Genomic DNA, 22462 nt, shown 5'->3' on the forward strand with positions numbered 1-22462 from the left:
GGATTGGAATCTGTGTCGATCAGTATCCTGCTTTTCCTCAGGACAATATTCAGGTTCATAATGCAGCTCCCCACAAATGGGTAGATGTGTACAAGTAAAACACATTACATAATCTATTTATCTCAGTCACGATCCAAATAACACTGAACACCAAGGACACTGGAGCGACCCTGCTGGTTGCTATGGCAGTAAGGATTCAGAAGTGTTTTGGAATTGCAGTGAGAAGCACAACAATTATTATCAAAATTGGCAGAAAACATCACGATTACAAGTTTTAAAAATTTTGGCGTTTGTTGTGGAGGCTGCAGAGTTGCTTTCCCAGTCTACTGGTTGAAAAATCTTACTTGGACGCCAGGAAGTAGGCTTAATATTCTTGAATATATTAACAGCAAGCCTTTATTAACAACTCATAACTAAGTACAGTAGAGGGTATGAAGCTGATTACATTCTAGGACTTTACCCAGCTCTGTCCATCTCTAGCCTGACCTTGGTTCCGGGTCATGTGCCTTCTTACATAACTGTGTGGCAATATTGCACTCGGTTCTACATTAACCCTGTACATTCCAGTCCCCACTACTACAGTGGGCACCTACCCAAGATACTTATGATAGTCTGTCTCTGTGATTGCTGATAAGGTCTGGTGAGCTGCCTGTAAGCATGAATGGCTGTACTCAAAGGATTCCTGAGGATTTTTGGGCCTAAAGATCTGATTCAGGGTTTAAATTAATCAGCTTGTAAAAATATTGCATTGAATGTTGTTTTTGTTCCTTTGGTGAACTCATACAAAAATACATAATCAGATTGCACACTGATCCAGCTGCACCTCTCAGCCTCTGCTTTGTCAGACTGTTTGCCCGACATCTTGGGTAGAAGGGGGTGGCATGGTGGCACAGTGGTTAGCACTGCTGCCTCATTGAGCCAGGGACCCAGGTTCGATTCCTGGCTTGGGTCACTGTCTGTGTGGAGTTTGCACATTCTCCCCATGTCTGCACGGATTTCCTCCAGGTGCTCCAGTTTCTTCCCAAAGATGTGCAGGTTAGGGGCATTGGTCATGCTAAATTCTCCCTCAGTGTAACCAAACAGGTGACGGAGTGTGGCAACAAGGGAATTTTCACAGTAACTTCAGTGCAGTGTGAATAAATAAACTTTTACTTTAAGTTACATTCCCCACTGGTAGGTTGGGAATCAGTTTTTCATGTAAAAATTATTGGCCAGGATAATAATTCCCTTATTATGGGAAAAAGTTCCATTTCAGTCATTTTCATGAAGCATGCTGATTTTTAGGAATGCATTAGGAGTACTAAATGAGTGATAGTTGTATCTATCCACTTGCAGTCCTTGTTCTCATCCATCCGCTGGTCGAAGTCTTGGCCTGGGCTCCTTCATCACTGCATGCTGGGTTCCCATACCTTTCAGATTCCCAGTCACACCTTTCTGTCCCTGACCACCTCTAAAGTTCTACATAACCTCAGGAGTATGACTGCCTCCTGGAACGAGTGTCCAGGTAATCTTAACCCTCATGATTCTCCACAATGTTTACAGCTTGAACTCCAGCTCATCAAATCTGAATTGAAGTTGTATGAGCTATAGCCACCATAGTTTAAAGTTTATTTATTTGTGTCATAAATAGGTTTACATTAACACTGTGATGAAGTTACTGTGAAAATCCCCTGATCTCCACACTCCAGCATCTGTTCGGGTATACTGAGGGAGACTCCACACAGACACTGACCCAAGGCGGGATTCAAACCCAGATCCCTGGCACTGAGAGGCAGCAGTGCTAACCACTCTACCACCGTAACAGATAGTGTTGTCCGAGACTGCAAACCTTTACACAAATTCCAAAGTATTGCAGTTACAGTGTGCCACCTGCCCTGCCTGATCTCATTTGTATATTTGACCATAACTTCTTACTAATTTAGTAAAGTCCTAGCTTGGAGACAAAAAAATCTCATCAACAACTAAATATAAAGAATAAAATGCAGCAACTCCTTCCCCCACTACACTAAATTCTCATTTGCATCAACTTCCTGACATTAGCACTCAGTTTATGAAGCAAGCTGCTTCTGCTTGCTCTGTATGTCACACACTGCGGCAGCAAACACCTGTAGGTCTCAAAGGAGGAAAGTGAGTCAGCGAGGTAGCAAGGATTAGGGAAGAAATGCCAGGCCTTAGGGGTTTGGTAGCTGAAGGCTCAGCCATAAATGGTGGAACAATTAAAATCAGGGTGCTCAAGAGTACTGCAAGAGCTCGGTATTCTTCCAAATCGGGCCTCATTTCTATATTTGTTCTAATTTTAGCTGGGCATTGGTGGTTGTGACTTCAGCAGCCCGGGACTTGGGCTCTGAAAATCCTTCCCGAAACTTCTCAGCCTTTCTCTTCCTTCTAAGGCCCTCCTTTAAAACCATCTCTTTGACCAAACTTTGATAACCTTCCTAACACCTGTGTGGAATAACACGTTCTCCGTGTCTGTCTGAGTTTCCTCCGGGCGCTCTGGTTTCCTCCCACAGTCCAAAGACGTGCAGGTTAGATGGATTAGCTGGGTAAACGTGTAGGGTTACAGGAATAGGGCGGAGGGAGGGCCTCGCTAAGATGTTTTTTCAGAGAGTTGGTGCTGGCACAACAGGATTCTATCATTCTATGATCTCCTTTAGCTTGGGTCACTTTTTGTCTGATTATGCTTTTGCAATGTGCTCCAGAGTGTTTTAAAAATATAACAACGTAAGAAACAGGAGCAGGAAAGGACAATTGTGAGTTATCTGTTGAGACCACTCCATCGTTCAATATGATCTTGGCTGATCTTGGGTTTCAACTTCACCTTTCCACCTGTTCATTGTAAGATTTTGTTCCTATTTCTGCACAGCACTCTTCAAACCTGTTGATTAGATGCAATATGTCTGTGATGCTCCTTCCAAATTTCATATGTAATTAGATTTGCAGTATACATTTGTGTAGGAGTAGATATGAAAACCTCTCCACTAATGTGATATTTATTCCTCAGATGAAAAGAAAAAAAATCAATGCAGAAGTAAGAGTTTGAAATGTGTGTTACATATTAAATGTGTGTCATTTCCTATTCATTGTAAGGTTCAGTACAAGAAATGACAATGGGGAGGACAGAACCAAAACCTGTTTTATTTCTAGTACATTGACCAATTTTACAAAGATAGGCAAAAGGCACAATTTCCATTTTTAACAGCTTGGTAAAATTTCAGATATTGTCATGCAGTGATGCAAGTTTACAAATCTGCTGAATCATACTTTCGGTCACAGGATCACAGAATTGTCACGATGCAAAAGGAGGCTATTTGGCCCATTGCGTCTGTGCTGGTTATTGCATTAGGATCCATATCAAAACCTATGGCCTTTTAAATATACAATTGTGTGTGAGCATGTCAAGAACATTGCACAAGTGAATAGTTTACATCAGATAATCTGTAAGAAGTCACATTTTTGCCCTTTCACATCTCTATAATATGTTAAATCATACTTTTTAAATACGCTCCCTCCTTATTAACTAACCACTATAGCAACTGTCACCACACTGGTTAAGTTAAACTTGTTAATGATAATGTAGCACTCGGTGTTTTTTTAGACAATGACACACCACGGGCAGAATTTTTGCAGCCTCACTTGTCCCGAAACCATAAAATCCTGCCCGAGGTCAACGGACCTTCCTACTGTCCGCTCCTCACCTGCTCTGATTCCCGTGATGGGAAGGGGCGGCAAAATTCCAGCGCGCATCTTTTAATTCACTATTGCTTTAGCCATCAAGGCCAGTACCAACAAGACATTGTAAAATCTTAGGTTAATATAAATAGAAATGCAGACAAGATTTCTAAAAAAAAAGCCAGTTATTTCATAATTAAATGACATGCTCAGAGAATAAGAAGTGTATGTATGCTTACATTGATTATTTCAATAGCTTTTTCAGATTGTAACAATGCCATAATAAAACTGTTATTGAGTGAAGTAAAACAATGCAACATCAGTTGACTACTATACATTTAAACATCACACACTCTAAGTCATTACATGGTATAGAACTTACTGAAGAAAAGAGACATGATGTTGAAGCTTTTCATCTTGCACTCATCAGGATGGATGCAAGAATGCCAAATTTTAAAGTGAGTAGCATGCATGAGAAAAGGGTGCTGATTGGTCAACTGTGTTCACAATGGGCGAAGTACTGATTTACTCAACCAGTACATGCTTGCAAAGCACAAAACATAATGTCTAACATTGGATGTGATTCCACAATTGGACAGCACTTTCTGAATAATCCTGTGTGTGCTATGAATTATACTAACAACCAATTTAAGATCATCATTCAGGCTCACAATGTGGCTTACTTACGCTTGCTAGAAGCTACAGATATTCATTCACAGGCAGGCAAAAGGAACATGTCCAGGCATGGTACCTCATTTATTTTAAACAAACACTTGGGGGACAATAGTTCTCTGGTTCATTCTTCATGGCAATGCCTGAACCAATTAGCACCCATTTCTCATGCAGTATAAATTGCTGCTCCTCTGAAATTTGGCATTCTTGAGTCTGTCCTGCTAACTGCAGAAGGAAAAGCATGTCTCGCTCTTTCAGCAAAACATACACTCTGGTCACTGTTTAACAAAGCACCATTTTCCAACCTCCACAGGTAGGTTGGCGAGCAAGCGGGAAAAGAAAAGCTGTGCATTTGGACTTGAGCTGTGAACAACCCTGAGTCTCAGGTTAAAGTTGTGAATCTTTGCTTTGTCAACTAAAATAGATGATTGGATGCATTTCTATTATCTAACATAATCTATTCATCACGTGAAAAAGCTGTGCTATTTCTTCTTGCATTGAAGTGGACAATGATTGATTCAGTAATTAGATCGACCTCATGTAGGCTGGCAGACCTTGATGAATATAATTGCACATGCATATGGCTTATACTTTGAGGAAGGTGATTACAATGGAATTGCCATTGACATCAAATTTCACCCAGTACATTCTACTTTAAATATAATGTACACAGTGCAACATCTAATGCTTTTTCACACACCTTTAGTTCATACAGACTTTTGGTCCTTCATCTCTCTACCCTTGTTTCAAATTCCATCTTCTTGGAGTGCTTTGGGATTTGTTTCGACCGCTGGCCAGTCTATAGAAAAGTTAGCTGTCATTTTAAGATCCCTCTTAGTTAAAGAGATTCAAGCTAACATACAAATGGGTTAATTTTCCCCCTTAAGCTCTTGTGTCTCTTGCAATAATAATTCTGTCCTTAAATGCAGGGACAGTAATGAGCTGCTTCTCAATTTTGAATATATGGATATACACAGATTGTAATACATATCTCATGTTCACACCATAATCCTTTAGCTGAATTAGTCTTTTATAATTTCATCTAAGTAGAATGTTTAATATCTGTATTACAGTGAACTTTACACACTTGTGTTGTGAAAAGCATTCAAACAGTAGAAGTATAGATACGCCTTTCCAAATTAGGGCTGGAAATGGCAATCTATATAATATTTGGGTGATGGATTGATACTTTCTTTCTTGTTGATTATGGCTGCAGCAGTTTGGAGTAATGAATATTGTGACAAAAATATCAGAGCTCATGAATAGAGGGCAATTTGTCCTAAACCAAAGTGACATGAGTACACAAAAGCGCCAGAAAGGTTGCTTATCATTGTCTCCAGTCGCGCTAAATATATGGCTTTGAATTAATGAAACCACCAGAGAATTTTCCAATGCTTTCACAGAAAATCTTTAGTAAGTTCAGCACATCAGTAAACTCTTGCTTTGTTTCCTGGAATAAGTTTCTGTACATTTTGAAAGGCCGGCACAATATCGTGAATTATTTGAATCATGCGCTGAAAATCTTAAAAGGGACTACATCAACTGTATGATTCCCTGGCTGCTCCACCTCCCAGCCCATGGTTTTCCGTCAGTCAATGATCAGGCAGGTTGGTTTCCCAGGCTAGAGTAGATTCAATGATCACGGTAGCCAATGAGGTTTAACCGAAGCATTGACTCCCCTTTTGGCCAAGATGAAGCGTCAGACGAAGCCCAGGATTGGGTGCAATGTCTCATCCTGTCAGCTTGGATCTTGTTCATCCTTCTCATGGGGACCATGAACTGGATTCAATCTGAATTTGCTTTTTTGGATGGAATAAAAATTTTAAATATATACATATATTCTGTCCATTAAAACAAGCAGGGGGAAAGCCATGGGCTGGGGCCACAAATGAAAATTAACCCAGACTTATTTACATCTGATGCACCAGGTCTTATGACACCATTTGGCTCAATCATGTTTAAAATACATACCACCTCAACAAATACCCTGGCAAAATAGCAGATGCACCTTGAACCTTTTACTGGCATCTTAAGAATGACATAAATTAAGTCTATCTACATTCAAGACATTTTAAATGAAGCCAGATGAGAAAAAAGGCCAATTTATTAATTTGATCATCTTCCACTAAATTGGCAGAGTTTGCTGTTTCAGTGTGTTTGGAATGTTTATTGATATTAACACAAGAATATAGTTTCAGCAACTTATCCCAGACCTATTACTATTATCACAGTGATATAGTCACAGTGGCATTTCGCACATCAAGAGATGGAGTTTTAACAGTAAAGAATGAGTGGAGATTTGAGGGTTGTCTCTCAAAGCTGGTTCAGATATGTCAACATCCGACTACAATTCAGGAGTGTATACATGCACAACCTATCCCTCAGAGAGGCAGGTTGTTGCTTATAGTATTTAAGTGAAACATTTGAACAATGTTTTCAGCAGAATTTAAATTTCACAAGGCATGTGCATATTCCACAGACTCACCAATGAAACAAAGACGAGAAGACGTTCCATGGCGCTCATTAAAAGACAGGCATCTGGATATCAATAAGTGCTCAGTGCTCACAGCTGCTCTCTTACCTTGCACGGGGAAACAGTTTGTTGAGACTCCTGGTGCCGAGAGATTAATTTGTACAACTTGTAGGTTTTGGAACTTTTGGAGGATCAGGATGGGTGGTGCAATGGCTGCCTTAGATTTCACCTTGGATACGCAGCAAAGTGACCATCAGCAGTAGCTGGAGGGAGCTCAGGGGGGCTACGGGGAAGCTGCCACAATGCCGTCCTGCTGCGGCAATGCAATCCCTTTGGCTCTGCATGCAGACTTACAGGCTGGCTGCTGAGAGGCAAAGGAAATCTCCATCAAACATGGCTAACTTCAGTTAAAAGTCATGTACACCCACCAGTGAAGACCAGGAGCAGTACAGCAATAGCCAATCGATCACTAGATGTGTCAATGAGCAAGTGATTGACAGCTCTTCAGCTGTCAGGACTGATCTGGAGGTGCTGTTCAATATGCGTCAGTGAGGGCCTACAGAGTGGTTGTGGTGTGTTGCACAACAAGGACTGGACTGGCAGGAAGAACAAGATGATGAACACAAATTGTCTGCAGACAAATCCAATGAAGAACAGAGGATGAAGTTGGAAACCCCAACACACCAGTGCCTCACACTGCTGTCCGAAATGCCAGGGGTTCCTTTATAGCTGCACAGTTCAACTAGTCACTACCGATGTAAGAATTTCATCCAGTGATTGCATTTTCCTCACCCTCAATCCCACTGACATAAAGCAGCCTCAAACCTGTCCATCCATTACACATCATCCAACTTGTTCCCATTAACTTATACCTTCCCATTCATCAACATGAAAAGGTGATTGTCACCCAGTAACCAAGAATGGGCAGCATGAGAAAGTGGTGGAAAGGAATAAATTTTGTATGATTTGAATAAATAATGGTGACTTAATGTTTAACAGTTTGTCAAACACCCATGTGCATATCAATGTTAAACTATAAAGCTTTACACTTCCTTATCATATCAAGCCTTCTTACTGCAAAACCTGTAGCTCATATTGCTGCTGGGTTTCCCTGAGCAGACCCAAACATGGATGCAGCTGTCGCTGCCACTGTCTGCCCATGCTTGCTTATGTGTCAGGTGAGATGTCAGCCCAGTTACCCAGCAGGTCCCACTGAAGTGAGAGTATCTGTGCTGGTGTGAGATTAAGTATGAGTCCTGTAGGATGATGCACCCTCAAAAGCAGTCAGCTTCTCGGAGGATTCATCATCCAGGAGGTCCCATCAACTGTCGCCATATGAGTGAAGGCTGGTGAAGGAAGGTAAGAATGTTGCAACTTAGCATTAGGGAGATGATCAAATTTCTTTTACTACTAAAATGAAGTGAAGGTGACTGAGAGTTTTATGATGTGTGTGTTGCAGATCTTTATTTCTGTCACGTGGCACTGTGGCTCCCTGCTGGCATGTTTGAAGGTTTGGCCACACAGAATAAATCGGGTTGCCATCTCACCACCTTCCTGCCAACAGCCAACCTGTGCCGCATTGGAAGGGAGCAGCGAAGGCATCAAGCAGCCGGCTGCTGCTTAGGCCTGTTGAAGTCCCCATGTGGATAACTGACTATCACTCAACGGTCTCTTCTGGATTTTTTCAGACTGCAGGGCCATGCCAACACACTGCATGAGATATCGGTGGGTATTAAAGGGCTCCCTCCTTTGGGGGTTGGTGGGGGTTGCCTGTGCCTACTGGTGGCACCACCAAGATGCCCCCCCCCCCCCCCCCCTCAGTCTTTATCGCTTCCCCCTGCCCCCAGACCTCTTTAACCTGCCACCCCTCACCCCCCAACTGCCCACTCGACCGTCCTAGCTGAGCCTGCCCAAAATCCTCAGACTTATTTGAGGGCCAGGAGACATCTCCGCTCCTTCCTCAGGCCTGCCTATATGCCACTATCATCCTTTGTTTCTGCTGAGACTGCTGGATTGCTGACCAATCAGATTGGCTGGCGGCTATATAAGGTAGAACCTCCAATCCCACTCTGCCCCCACCTTCCTGTCTCCTCCCAACTCCCACCCCCCAAATTCATTTCAGGTCAGGGTGGTGCAGAGAGACTTTCCACTCTGGACTGGGTAATCCGTCTACCTGTAAAATCCACCCCCCCAGGCCACTGGAATGTCCCAGTCTCTCCATCTTCTCTAGTAAGGCACATCAAAACAGCACAGAACTCCATTGATTCCTCCTCTGCAGCTGCCAGCTGGAAAATCTGTGTACGATTACCTCCTTTCTCTACTGTCCTGGGCTCCCCTCTGCAATGTGCATGTGAACAGACTTATGCATGTTCATAATGGCATATGTTCACCTGATGGAGGCAGTGCATTTCACGAGCGTGACTATTATGGAGTATCATCAGACGGCTGAAGGATCAGGGTGTGTGGCAGTGTTGGATGGACAAATGGGGTCCAAGGAGGTGGTCAGAAAGAGAACAATGGGCACACTTGCAAGCTAAGTGGGTGTGAGCATCATCTCATAGCGCAAATGTGACCAAGTGAAGGAAGGGGTTGGGAAGATGATGTGCACAGTGGGATTAGGATGAATGTGCAACTGTACTCACCTTTCCCGATCTGATAAACTCATTAAAGCACTTCCTGCTTGAAACTGGTATGGGGTGCAACACGCCTGCTGCTGACCTCCTGGGTCACCTCCAGCCATGCTGTCTTCAACGCAGGTGCAGGTTTCTTCCCTGCATTGCTGGGGAGGAGTACTGTTCTCCTACTTGTCACTGCACCCAATAGTGCAAAAAACATGTGGTATTAAACCTCGGTGCGGCATGTGACCAACCTGAATGCATTACAACACTTCTTGCTCAATTAGCCTTAGCCATCAAATACTCCAGACGAGGTCACACCAGGTGGGTCCATGCCACATCCACTGTCGCAAATTCAACGTCAAACCCAGCAGTAGTACAATAATGTGTGGCATCGTTCAAATATTATAACTAACGTGCTGGGATCTCTTCCAAATTTCACCCCTAATACTGCACCCCCGTCTGCTCGAAACATGCCAGGGACTTATCGACAGGACCATTGCTATTAGCAACGGGACGGTTGCAGTAACCTTTTACAGACCACTTTCAAATGCCCTGACTATGAATGATCTTTATGATCTTAATTTTCAGCTTTTAAAGAATAATTTTACAGATCTATAAGTTAAATTGCACCAATAATGTCAATTAAGTTGCTGTACATTTCATAAAAAAATTAATCTCCATAGATTTTACTTTCAAATATATTGATTATCATGAGCATGCTAGTGCCAGCATAAATTTTACATTCTCCTGACATACATTTTCTAATCGGTTTGAAGTTGAATGTGTACTGAAGAGAGAGAAGTTAAAATGAGCACCATTAATCATTAGGCCTGAATTGTTATCTTCCCATTGGTAAAAAAAGTCTTACCAAATGCTTTCCTTGTAGAGTTCCATTGCAGGAGAAATTATTTACCTTTTCAGGCAAACCTGACATCGACTAACTTTTTGTCTTTGTAAATGCTCGACTGTCAGAGTTTCTGATGGAGCAGATTGTCCAAACTGGTGGCTTGGCTGCACAGTTGTCAGCCAAAAGCTGTATTTATCGGTAAAGTAGTGGCAGGTGCCACGCGCTCCCTGGCACTCAATGAATGGCGTTGAGCGGAAATCCTCCAGGCAGCTGCCAGGTGATGTTAGAGACTGACCGTTTCCTTCACCACCAGCTCCTGTGTACTACGAGAAGAAGGTAGAGACCATAAGATTCATAACTGGAACTGAAACCTCTGACACTCCTAGTTTTATTTTTATTCTACAAATCTGAACTGCCGTGTACCAGTTCCATTATTTCACTAGATGTACTTTTCAATTGCCATTGCAACTAATCACTTTACAATCGTGTGATAAATTTCAAGCCAATATACCACAGTTTGGTTTTAGAATGATGTGTATAAATGTTTTGTTTTTAACGCACAACTGATTAAAAATACAGCTTACCATCAAAAAGGAATAACCAGTCCAAAGGCTGGCCCACCCTGATGGGCAAGGAGGGATGGTCTGGTCCTGGCTATGTACAGCCACTGCGACAGAAGGCGCTTCACAGACAGAACACCTGCTGATATAAGGTTCGATGTCTTGCTCAATGAGTGGTGTCATGGGGATAGGTGCAGTGGTGGACAGCCAATATGATTTGTCATTTCTAGTGGCGTAGTGACAAACTTCATCAATGCTGCAATATGCAAATGGCATAGTACTGAACATTGGCAGACAAGAGCCAGCTAGACCTGGGAGAACAGCAAGATTGCAGTAATGGTTAGCAATAACTATCTGACGTAATGATCAGAAGTAACATAAATGAAATATCCTGACAGCCTTGCCATTTAGTTGTCAAAACACAAACTAAACGAGTTTTAGAATTGTACACCTTGCACAGCAATGCTGCTCCTGGCCAGAGGCCTCCACTTACTGTATGGAGTCAGCATCAGACACATAGGAGCAATCTTACCAAAAGACCGAACGAACATGAAAACAGGAGAGAATTGCACCCATTTTTTGGGTCAGCTCCCTGACGCTATCTTATGGCACTTAAGTAAAAAAAAGAGGAAAATATGATTCTCGCCAGTAGGGGGAATAGATTGAGTCCAGCCATGCCGGGAAGCTGGCTGCAGACTGCTAGAGGGCATTATTTTACATGCAACCTGATCTCCCAGTGTACTATGTACAAGAGTACACAAGACACTGGGAGAGTGTCACTCCCCCCCCCACTCCCGCCAGCTATCACATGCCCATCCCCTCAATTGTGCACCCCCTACCCCATTGCAGCCCCCCATCTTCCCGATCAAATGGTGTAACAACGCAGTCAGATTGCCCCGTCTTGTTTCTGTCCTAGTCCATGAGGAGATGTTCTTGCCAAGCTGCAGCTACCTTAGTCTCTGAGTAGCAATCTTCTGCAGTGTCCAAAGTGGCACTTTATTTCTTGAATAGCAACACCGCAGAACTAAAATGAAAGCAAAGTTGGCAAACCACACAGATAAGGAAGGCCTGAAGTGCAAGCCATGCTCCTGGTCAGGGGGCCATGAGAGGAGAACTCCATTGAATTGCAGCAGCCCAGGTCGAGGAAGATGCTGCCGATTACACAGGGACCTCAGTGCGGATGTTGGGTGAGGATGGATTGGGCTTGGGTGTGAAGTGTATCAAAGCTGGCAGCCTGTCTGTGCCACTGTCAGGCTCAACTCTGGTACATGGACAAGGCACTGGACAGTGGTGGCTGTACCGTGAACAGTATCTAATTGAAGAAATTAGAAGATTAAAGGAAAGGGATAAATGTGGGTAAGATAAACTTTAAATCAAAAAGTCTCATGCTGTGATGTGACACTGCTGAATCTGGTTTCCAAAGTAAACCACTTATTGCCACTTGAATAGTTGTAAATTCAGTGAGTTAGAAAGTCTGTGCCAATAAATTATACCATTCAGTTCTCACAGGACTTACAGCAAGATAACTTAAGCAAACTGCTATAGAGTGTTAGAATGTAACTGATGACAACTTTGTATTGGATATAATGTGACCAATGGGAACAAGATGTAAGGGTCAGCTGACCCAGTAAAACATGGAACCAATCACAGAGTGATGCAATAGTCAGCTGACCAACTGATTTACTATAAATAAGGAACTATGTAGAATTGTGTGTAGCTTGGATTAGCCTAGGGTGAGGCTGCAAGTTTGGAGTAATGATGTTTCTTTATTAAACCCTTTCTTTGATTTATAAGTTGGAGTAAGTTTTGTTGTTGTTTTGTTAGCTGCATTTTGATGATCTATTTGTAGAAGTTATCTAACTAGACTGCTGGATGCTTTTCAATCTTTTGTCTGTTCATTTACAAGAAAGGTCTGTTACAACATGTTAAATTGAAAAAGCATGCTGTTTTGAATTAAAATCCCTTATTAAGTTACTCAGTGGAATGGGGGGGAATGTCGTAGGGCTCAAAGAAGCTGTCAATGTGAGGAGGAGTAAAGCCATGAAGAAATTTAACCATAAGGAGGAGAATTCTAAACTCTAGCCAGCAAAGTTTATTACTTATTTATTTGTCACAAGTAGGCTCACATTAACGCTGCAATTAAGTGACTGTGAAATTCCCTTCCGGTGCTTGTTTGAGCCAATGCACCTAATGAACCTTACTGAAGGACCAGGAGCCAGTGTCAGTAGACTAGGAGAGCAATGATGGGTAAGTGGATCTTGGTGGGAAACAGATTACAGATAATGGAGTTCTGGATGAACTGAGGTTTACTGAGGTGTTGGCTTTGATGTTGAAAATATTGAGTACTGTTGAAAGAAAAGATAATTTCTGTCAAAGCTTTTCATCTTGATATTTATTTATTCATCAAGACATTTTGCAAGAATACAAATCCAAGGAAGACAACAAATCCATACTGTATGAGAAGTCGCCGCAAAATAGTTGGCAAGTGGAATTCTCCTCCCGCTGCCGAAAAAGAAAAGACAAGACCATCTGCCTATCACACAAATGAGTAATGTGATATATGAATTTCAGTGCCAGTGAGATACTGGTGTGTAGACCGTTCATCCCATAGACTGATCGATCATTTCTAACTGCATGTCCCTTCCACCGTTCAGCACCAGACAAGCTGCTGACTGTACCCAACTAGCCTGTGCTTGTAAAACTCAAAGCACAGTGTCCAACATCAGATTTGATTCTGCAATTGGACAACATTTGCTGAGTAATCCCTGGAGTGTTAAGAATTACACTGACAACCAATTTAAGATTGTCAGTGGGGCTCGGCGTGTGTAACATTTTCATGTACTGGAAGCTGCACATAAGAATAACTCAACATAAGAAGACTCAAGAATAACATCCACCAGTATGGGAATTGAACCTGCGCTGTTGGTGTCACTCCATCACAAACCAGCTGTCCAGTCAACTGAGCAAAACCAACCCCCTGCTGTCTCATCCAAACCCCTCACCTGAGGTGTGGTGACCTTCAGGTTAAATCACCACCAGTCAGGCCTCCCCCTCATAGGGGAGGGCAGCCTATCTTTATCTGGTATAATGGCAACTTTATCTTATACCTTTTACATTAATACACAGAGCCTTGTTCTGAAAGAACATGTGCATACATTGTGCCTATTTCAGCTAAATATAATCACTGATGGCTGTTTGTTGGTTCATTTCTCAGGCAGTGCCTTGCCCAATCGAATTCAAGCTACCTACTTTAAATTTCAGGCAATGCTTGGCAGTTAACAGTCGGTCACCATCAACTGGTGCATTCTCTACAGCAAGTTGGGATACGTTTGCCAACCAGTTGGTGCTGTTTTCTCATCAGTATAGAATTGTTGTCTCCTTTAAGTTTAAACCCTTGCAACAAACACAAGAAATAGAAAAGCACCAGGCCCTACATGCCTGCCCTACCATTCAATACAATCATGACTGATATGTGCTGCCTTCAACTCTGTGCCATTTCCCCATACCCCCCATTTCTTGATATATCAAATATTCATCCACTTCTATTTTGAATACTTCTTATGATGCAGCCTCCACCACCCACTGGGGTAGAGAATTCCACAGATTCACCCCCCTCTGCAAGAAGAAATTTTTATGCACCTCAGATTTAAATGACTGGCCCTTTATTTTGTAACTATGTCCTCTTTTTTGAGATTCTTCCACCAGTGAAGACATCTCACCATCCACCTTGTCAAGCCCTCTCAGGATCTTATACATTTGAATAAGATCACCCCTCACTATTCTAAACTCCAAGGAGTAGAGACCCAAACTATTTAGACTCTCTTGATAGGACATCCCACTCATCCCAGGAATTAACCTTTGGGCTGCCTCCAATGTTACTATATCCCTTTTAGGTAAGGGGACCAAAACTGCATGCAGTATTCTAGGTTAGACCTCACCAGTACCTTTTTACAATTGCAACAAAACCTTCCTATTTTTAAACTGTAACCTCTTTGGAATAAAGGTCAAAATGCCATTTTCCTTCTTAACTTTTTGTTGGACCTGCCCTGCTAGCTTTTTCTGATTCATTCACCTAGATCCCTCTGTATTCACTCACATACAGTCTCTCCCCATTTGTGTTCTGATGAGTGCAAGACAAAAAGCTTTGACAAGAACATCTCTTCTTTTTCAGAGATACTCAAGTTCTATGCCACCAAACAAAAATATGTGATTGGCCAAGACTGAAGGTATCTATGAAGTACGGAGAGAGGCAAGCAATATTATGGAGACAGAACTAGGTGGTCTTTGTGGTTGAGAGGATTTGGGATCAGAAGTTCAGCGCAGCATTGCAAAAGTTCAGGCTCAGCCTGAGGCACAAGCTGGAGAGGGAAATGGAATCAGTGGCAGGGGTATGGAGACTGTGATGTGAACCAGCAGACAACTGTATTTGTTTTCTATACATCAGTGATTATCCTTAGTAACTAATTGTCAGAAAAGCACCTTTTGACATCCGGGGGTTGTTGAAAGGCACTATATAAATGCAAGTTTTTCTTATTCTTTCCTCAGTGTTTAACTGGAAAAAATTGTGGCTCATCCAAAGCTGGGTGTCAAACAAGCGCCCTGGCCAACACTGGAACTAGAGGGATTGAGCTGGGTGGTGCCAGAATTCATTGATCATCCATAAGTCTGAACCTGATGCTCAAGGAAAATCCCTACTGATGGCATGTTAGGTGGATTGGCCAGGCTAAATTGTCCCTTAGTGTCCCAAGATGGGGGAACTAACGGGGTAAATATGTGGGTATTTGGCGATAGGGCCTGGGCAAGATGCTCTGTTGGAGAGTTGGTGCAGACTTCATGGGCTGAATGGCCTCCTTCTGCACTGTAGGGATTCTATGATGTGGTGATGAATAACGAATGGGGTGATTTTCCCTGGTTACTTTACAGGCTTTGGGAGGTGCTCAAGATAGAGTCTTGAGCTGTAATGCTGATTTCATCCACATTTAGTGTAATACATCATCATGGTAAATGAGTTTGCGTGCATTAGAAATGGCTGTCTGAAGAATTATTAAGGAGCCGATTAACAAATAAATTGACTGCTAGCACTTACTAAAAGCATTTTGATGGCTAACACTTTAAGCAATGTCTTCTCCTAACAATAAGCAGCTGAGTAGCAGTGAACAGTAAACAGCTGGGGATTATATTACTGAAAGGTACACTCAGCTTGCACTTTGCTGCTGGAGTTTTAAAAAGCATTTTTGAAACACATCAACCTTCACTCTAGGAATGTTTAGACCCAAAATACAAAAATATAACAAGGTGGTAGGTTATATCCGATGTAAAAGGTTAAGCAATGTCTGGTACTTACCAAGATCTTGATTGTGGGACTTCTCTTGGCCCTCAAGATAAAGCAAACTATACCCTTGCCAAAGGCTATTCATGTTTTGAGGACATGTAGGTACATTCTGTGACTGACTATGCACCGTAATCAAGAAACCAGCAGAGAATGGTGGACACTGGCCTGGATTTCCTGGTGGGCCTTGTGGTCCAGGAGGGCCTGAAGTGAAGGACAAAGTTTCATTGTGACTTTAGTAAAGGAATGGCAATTGCATGTCATTCAATGTCCAAACTAATCAAAGCTGAATAAATTGCAATACATTTGTTGGAATTGTATTTATTTTGGTTTAGATTTTGAAACTACTTTGGAGGTCATCCTCCTCTGGTAACATATAATCACAGAACCAGTAGCTGCAAATCTTGTTATTGTTGCGCTTGTATTAACATGAGATTAGAGCCATGCTACGGAGCCAATTCAGTAGCCCTGTTTGCTAGGATGATAGCAGCATTGCTGACTTGAAGGACACAGAACTTGGCGAGCAAACCCTACACCATTATTCTTCTGGGCAATAATTTAGCATTCTTCCAAATTTAGTGAGTTGAAATATAAATCCATTTCATGCTGTAATCTCAATAAGATCCCAGAGTTGATGTAAAAGTTTTAAGTGATACCTGACACAATTTCATACAACTATACCATGTTTGCATTTTTCTTCATCTCTGTCCAATTGGAATCAGATTCAAGAATGCTCCACAGATGAAGGAGCTCTAAAATTATTAGCACTTGCAAAATGTCTTACTTCTTCCTCTACCAAGGATTTCTTGCAACAGTGGTTGACTGGCCCTCGGCCATGTCAGTTCCACTCGCACCTCCACCCCTCCCTCCCAGAGCCATCACAGGGTTCCACTCATCCTCATATTTCACCCCACCAGCCTCTGCGTTCAATGGATCATCCTCCACCAATTCCAGCACTTTCAGTGTGTGACCCCAACCATACATTCCCACTCCACTTTCAGGCCTGCTCCCTCCATGACAATCTAGTTCAATCAGTCACCCCAACACTTCCTCCACCTCCTATAAGCACATGAGAAACATACGGTCATATGAATTTGGAACAGAAAATGGTCACCCAGTTCCTTGAACCTGCTCTGCTATTCAATAAGATATCTGCACTTTTTCATATCCTGCCCAGTCTTTTGCCTCTACACCCAGCATTGTGCAATTAGTGCTTTTTCTTTAAGTTTGATTCTATCTGTGATAAGTCTTCAGAGGCAGAAGTCCCTTCACCAAAATCCCTTTATTTATAATTCCAACAGCAGTATACAGAGTGTGAGCAGTCTATCTTCGGGAATGCCAGAGGAGCTGACACTCCCAGTGAAATGCAAGGAAAGGATTCCCTGTTTGGCCCAGCAATTCATTCCTTAATCAAGGAGTTCATATTCCAATAGGCCAACCTCAACGGTCTGATTGAAGTCATTAAGTTATCTTTAACGTGTTTAGTTAACCACAGTTGGTAGGTCCCCTCCTTAAAAGTTTTCTTTATTGTAGGAACGTTCCAGTCAGTGTATTCTGAAATATCCCCTTAAATGTCTGCCACTGCAGCTCTATTGACCTGTCCCTGAACCTCATTTCCGAGTTGACTTTAGCGTTCATGCTCTCACAATTGCCCTTATTTAAGCCTAAAATGCTAGTTTTAAATGCTAGAAGATCCACTCTTCTCTCCCTTAAACTGAATATAACATTTAATCATATTATGATCACTGCTACCTAGGGGCACCTTCACCATGTTAGGATCATGTTCATTAGAGTTTAGAAGAATGAGGGGAGATCATTAATGCCAGAAACTTCTGGGCAGTTTTCCTCACCATCTTGAATAGAATACCTCCAGTGCAGGAGGCGGCCATTTGGCCCATTGCGTCTGCACCGACAACAATCCCATCCAGGCCCTATCCACATAATCCCACAATATTCACTCTACTAATCCCCCTGACATTGCCCTAATGCTAAGGGACAACTTAGCATGGTCAATCAACCTAAGCTGCATACTTTTGGACTGTGGGAGGAAACTGTAGCATCTGGGCGACACCTACCCAGACGTGGGGAGAACGTGCTAACTCCACACCGACAGTCATCCAAGCCAGGAATCAAGCCTGGGTCCCTGGTGCTGTGAACTAGCAGTGCTAATCACTGTGTCACCATGCTGCCCAAATATATCTTCATATCCTTTAAACTACCCAAATGGAAATCCTCCAACCTGCTCTCATACAGATTAATAATTCCAGAGCCAAAACCTTTTTCACGAGATATCAAAGTAAGATTTCAGCAGAATTTCTGGCAATTATGGCAAGAAAGTCAGATCTTAGTACGCAAAGGATAAACTTGTACTTCATACAATTCGGTGTGTGTTACTTTCGTAAAATTACTCTAGATTTTCTGTTGAAAAAAAAAGCAGTTGAATGGGAAGAATTTGTTCTCACCTTGGTCCCCGGTGATTCCCTGCCGTCCAGGTACGCCAGTATTTCCCCTTGGCCCAGGGGGACCAGGTGAACCATCACCACCTGGCTGTCCAGGTTCCCCTTTCCGCCCTTTAGGTCCTGCAGGTGTACAGAAGGATGAACATTTTTACGTTTCTCCAAGGATCTACATCACCAATTGAAATCTGCTTTTTCAGATCTGCTTCTAATCTTGAAACGTAATTCGCCAAGATACCAGTGTTTAGTTCAAGAAAAAAAGATTGAAAAATCAGAGGAAACAAATGACCTTACCGGGTGGTGAACGTGTGCAGAATTTGAATGTTCATGCAGTCCATTACACATGTTTGTTCAAACGTGTATGTCTGCATTGCACAAAGGCAAAAAACATCCCAACCAGATTCCATGCATTGAATGTGAAAATGTTAAGAGAAAAGAGAGGGAGGAATTTAAAGTGGTGACTGGGTTCTTGTCTGTGAGCTGAACAGCCCCACTAATCGGTCACTTAGCAGTCCCCTGTATTTGGGAAGCTGGAAGTGGCTTATTTGCTCCAAATGCAGGTAAAGTACGTGGGGAAAATGTGGGTTTTTGGTTGAAGAAATCACAGAATCCCTCAGTGTAGAAGGAGGCCATTTGGCCCATCGAGCCTGCACTGATTCTCCAACAGAGCATTCCACCCAGGTCCTATCCCTGTAATCTGACATATTTAACCCCACTAATCCTCTGACCTACACATCCTGGGACACTAAGGGGCAATTTAGTATGGCCAAAGGACATAACCTGCACATCTTTGGACTGTGGGAGGAAATCAGAGCACCTGGAGGAAACCCACGCAGACACAGGGAGAACGTGCAGACTCTGCACAGACAGTCACCCAAAGCTAGAATCGAACCCATGTCGCTGGCCCTGTGAGGCAGCAATGCTAACCACTGTGCCACCATGCTGCCCTTTGGTGAAATTTTCTGCTATCACCAGCAGCAGGCATCATGAATGGTAGGATGTCCCAAGATGTGTAGGTTAGGTGGATTAGACATGGTAAATGTGTGGGTTCAGGTGTACAAGGATAGGGTGGGTGAGAGGGCCTGGGTAAGTTATTCTGTCAGAGAGAGTTGGTGCAAACTCAATGGGCAGAATTGCCTCCTTCTGTACTGTAGGAATTCTATGATTTTGTGAAAAAATATACTTCTTGTGCCTCAATTATATTTCATTTTTAAATGATCATCTTCCTTTTTTTGTGTATTGGCAGTAGTTAAGAAAAGAAATACATTTCCCCTTTGCACCCAGTGTCAGCTTCAAATGCTCCCAGTGTTACATGCAGCTATAGAATTTGATGAAGGAATAATAAACGATGGAAGGCTTGTCTTTTATCTTCAGCAAGTTTATTCTACATACAACTCCTTATGGTTTTCCACAGCAACTGTTCCACCTGTGTCCAGTTATACTCTTTTGGAGGTTGAGTCATTGTCAAGCAACTGTCTTTAACAAGGCAATGAGCATAACAATGCAATTGTCAAAACATACACTCGCTGTTACACTGACACCCTGATTAAGTATGGCATTGGTTAGCTGTAGAGTAAACCTCCTTAAACTCTCTGCAAATGAATGACCTTAAATCCAATCTCAGCCATTTTCTGGAGTTGGATGCTTCAACAACAGGGAAAGAGAGAACAAGAAATTTAGCCTAGGTGTCAGCTGTGGTTCAGTGTGTATTGCTATAACAGCCAGAAGATTGTGGTTTCAAGTGCCACTCCAGGTTATATTGTACCATTTGCTACACCTAGTCTTGTGTTGTCCTAATGCAGAGACTACAGGATCCCAATATCTAGCTGAGGGGGTGCTACACTGTTAACAATGCCAATAATAGGCTAAGTCAAAATCCTGTCTGATTCTACAGGTTGGCGTAAAAGGCTTCCACTGCATTTTTTTTTTGGAAGAAAGGCAGAGGTGTTCTCCTTGGTGCTTACTGCAATTGTCAACCTCCACCTAACATCAATAAAACATGTTTATCACATCACTGTTTTTGGGACCCTGCTGCGCACAGAATCAGCTGCCAAATTTCCTGCATAATAACCATGAACACACTTCAAAAGTGGTGATGTCAGAGTCCATGGCCAGAATTTTCCAGCCGTTCATGCCGGTGGGATCTTCCAGTCCTGCCGACAGCACACCCCTGCGACAAGGGACGCATTAAACGGGAAACCCTATTGACAACCGTGAGACCAGAAGATCCCACTGTTGGCCAATGGCAGGTCATCTTCACCACTGTGAAACACATGGCAGGCTGTAGAGAAAATCCCACCCTATTTCAGTGTAAGTCTTACTTTCCTTTGTTAATCTCAACTGCTGCTAATGCAGTTTTTATATGAAAACAAAGAAAATGTTGTGTAGCACAGTCAACTTCCAAAGCTACAGTCCCAGTAAAAAAGCCATTAAAGTTATCAAGGACACGGTGGCATGAACACTGCATATTTCATGATTGTTTTCTTTAGAAAGCACAAAATAAACTTAAAGGCTAGATTTTACCAAATGAAAGAAAACAGCATGCAATAACATAATGAGCTTCCGATCTTTATGCATATTTTGCTTATATCTATTGTGCTTTGTTGCACTTTCTGACCACTGGTTTCGTTTGAGCTTTCCACAGAATCCTTTAGCTAGCCTTGGGTTATCCACCTGATATCCTTCAGGAAACTTCCAAATGGTTTCATGGCATTGCATGCAACATGTTCTATCGTGTACTCCCTTCGATACACCTGACCTAAGGCAAGATTGATACCATCAATCCCCAACTTATGGATCCCATACACAATGCATGCTATGAAAGCAGGCAATACCTGGAGGGCCACGTGACCCAGAAGGTCCCATTCCTCCCGCTTGTCCTATAAGACCTAAGGGTCCTGGTAGCCCTGGATCGCCTCTATAAAGACTCAGATCCACTTCATCAGCTGGGATAAGTGTACCAGGCAGACCTAATAGCACAGCCAATAAACAAGTCAATAATTAACAACGTTATGATTCAAAATATAAAGAGGCAACTTCAAATTGTACCAAAATTTATCTATCATAGTGATGTGCAAGTATTTACAGAAATTGCTGGCAGAGTCCAAAATATTAGCACTTCCAATTCAAAGTTAATGGTCACATGCAACTTTCAGAATGTAAGTTCAGAAGCCTAGAGCAGGAAAGCTCAGCAGGTTTGGTTACAAAAATTAAAAAATGAGGACATCAGAAGAACTGGTATTTTTTTCATACAAATCTATTATATATAAATTTTTACATTTAAATGGTACAATTTGGGGAGCAATTTTGGCTGAATGCATCTGTCAGGAATGCCACAGGATTGGGAGTGTTGCCGGTTTTACCTCTGCCCAATCGTCTCTTCCACTGAAGTCAATGGAAGATATAAAACCAGCATTGCTCCTGATCCCCTGGGTTTCCTGCCCAGGAAGTGAGGTTAACATTCTCCTGACTGAATCTCACGCAAGACTTCAAATCTGGAGGCAGCAATTTACGATGTCAGGGTTTTGCCCCTCAGTACATCCCTGAGCTGCATTCACAGAACGCATCAGTGAGCTCTTCCTCAATTTCAGACTCATTCTGGACTCCTACAGAATAGTTAAAACTGCCCCAGAAATTAATCCGCACAAAGCATGGAATCACACCATTGGTAAGCACCAAGCTTTTTAATCACTTGGTTATGACGTTACTACTGTCTTCAATCCCCACCACAAACACTTCCCCCCCACCCAAGCCACCAACTCCATCTCTCATCTGAGATGTTGTACTAAATGAGAAAATATCTCCTCTGATGAAGTATTGGAAAATGAAAGCCGCTGCC

At 42.5% G+C, this 22462-nt stretch overlaps 1 protein-coding gene across 1 annotated transcript in view; it reads right to left on the reverse strand.

The window, feature by feature from the left end:
* Nucleotides 1-10341: 10341 nt before the first annotated feature.
* LOC145341258 (uncharacterized) overlaps nucleotides 10342-22462 on the reverse strand; it is a 183085-nt gene continuing 170964 nt past the window's right edge. The window contains exons 43-47 of the mRNA XM_080186185.1: nucleotides 21459-21593; nucleotides 18631-18747; nucleotides 16184-16372; nucleotides 10864-11150; nucleotides 10342-10602 (exon numbers count right to left, since the gene is read on the reverse strand). Of these exons, the coding sequence (XP_080042311.1) occupies nucleotides 10342-10602; nucleotides 10864-11150; nucleotides 16184-16372; nucleotides 18631-18747; nucleotides 21459-21593 (989 nt within the window). The remainder of the gene's footprint in view (nucleotides 10603-10863; nucleotides 11151-16183; nucleotides 16373-18630; nucleotides 18748-21458; nucleotides 21594-22462) is intronic.

This window comes from Carcharhinus amblyrhynchos, chromosome 3 (assembly GCF_965287045.1).
Source record: "Carcharhinus amblyrhynchos chromosome 3, sCarAmb.v2.hapA, whole genome shotgun sequence".
Lineage (NCBI taxonomy): Eukaryota > Metazoa > Chordata > Chondrichthyes > Carcharhiniformes > Carcharhinidae > Carcharhinus > Carcharhinus amblyrhynchos.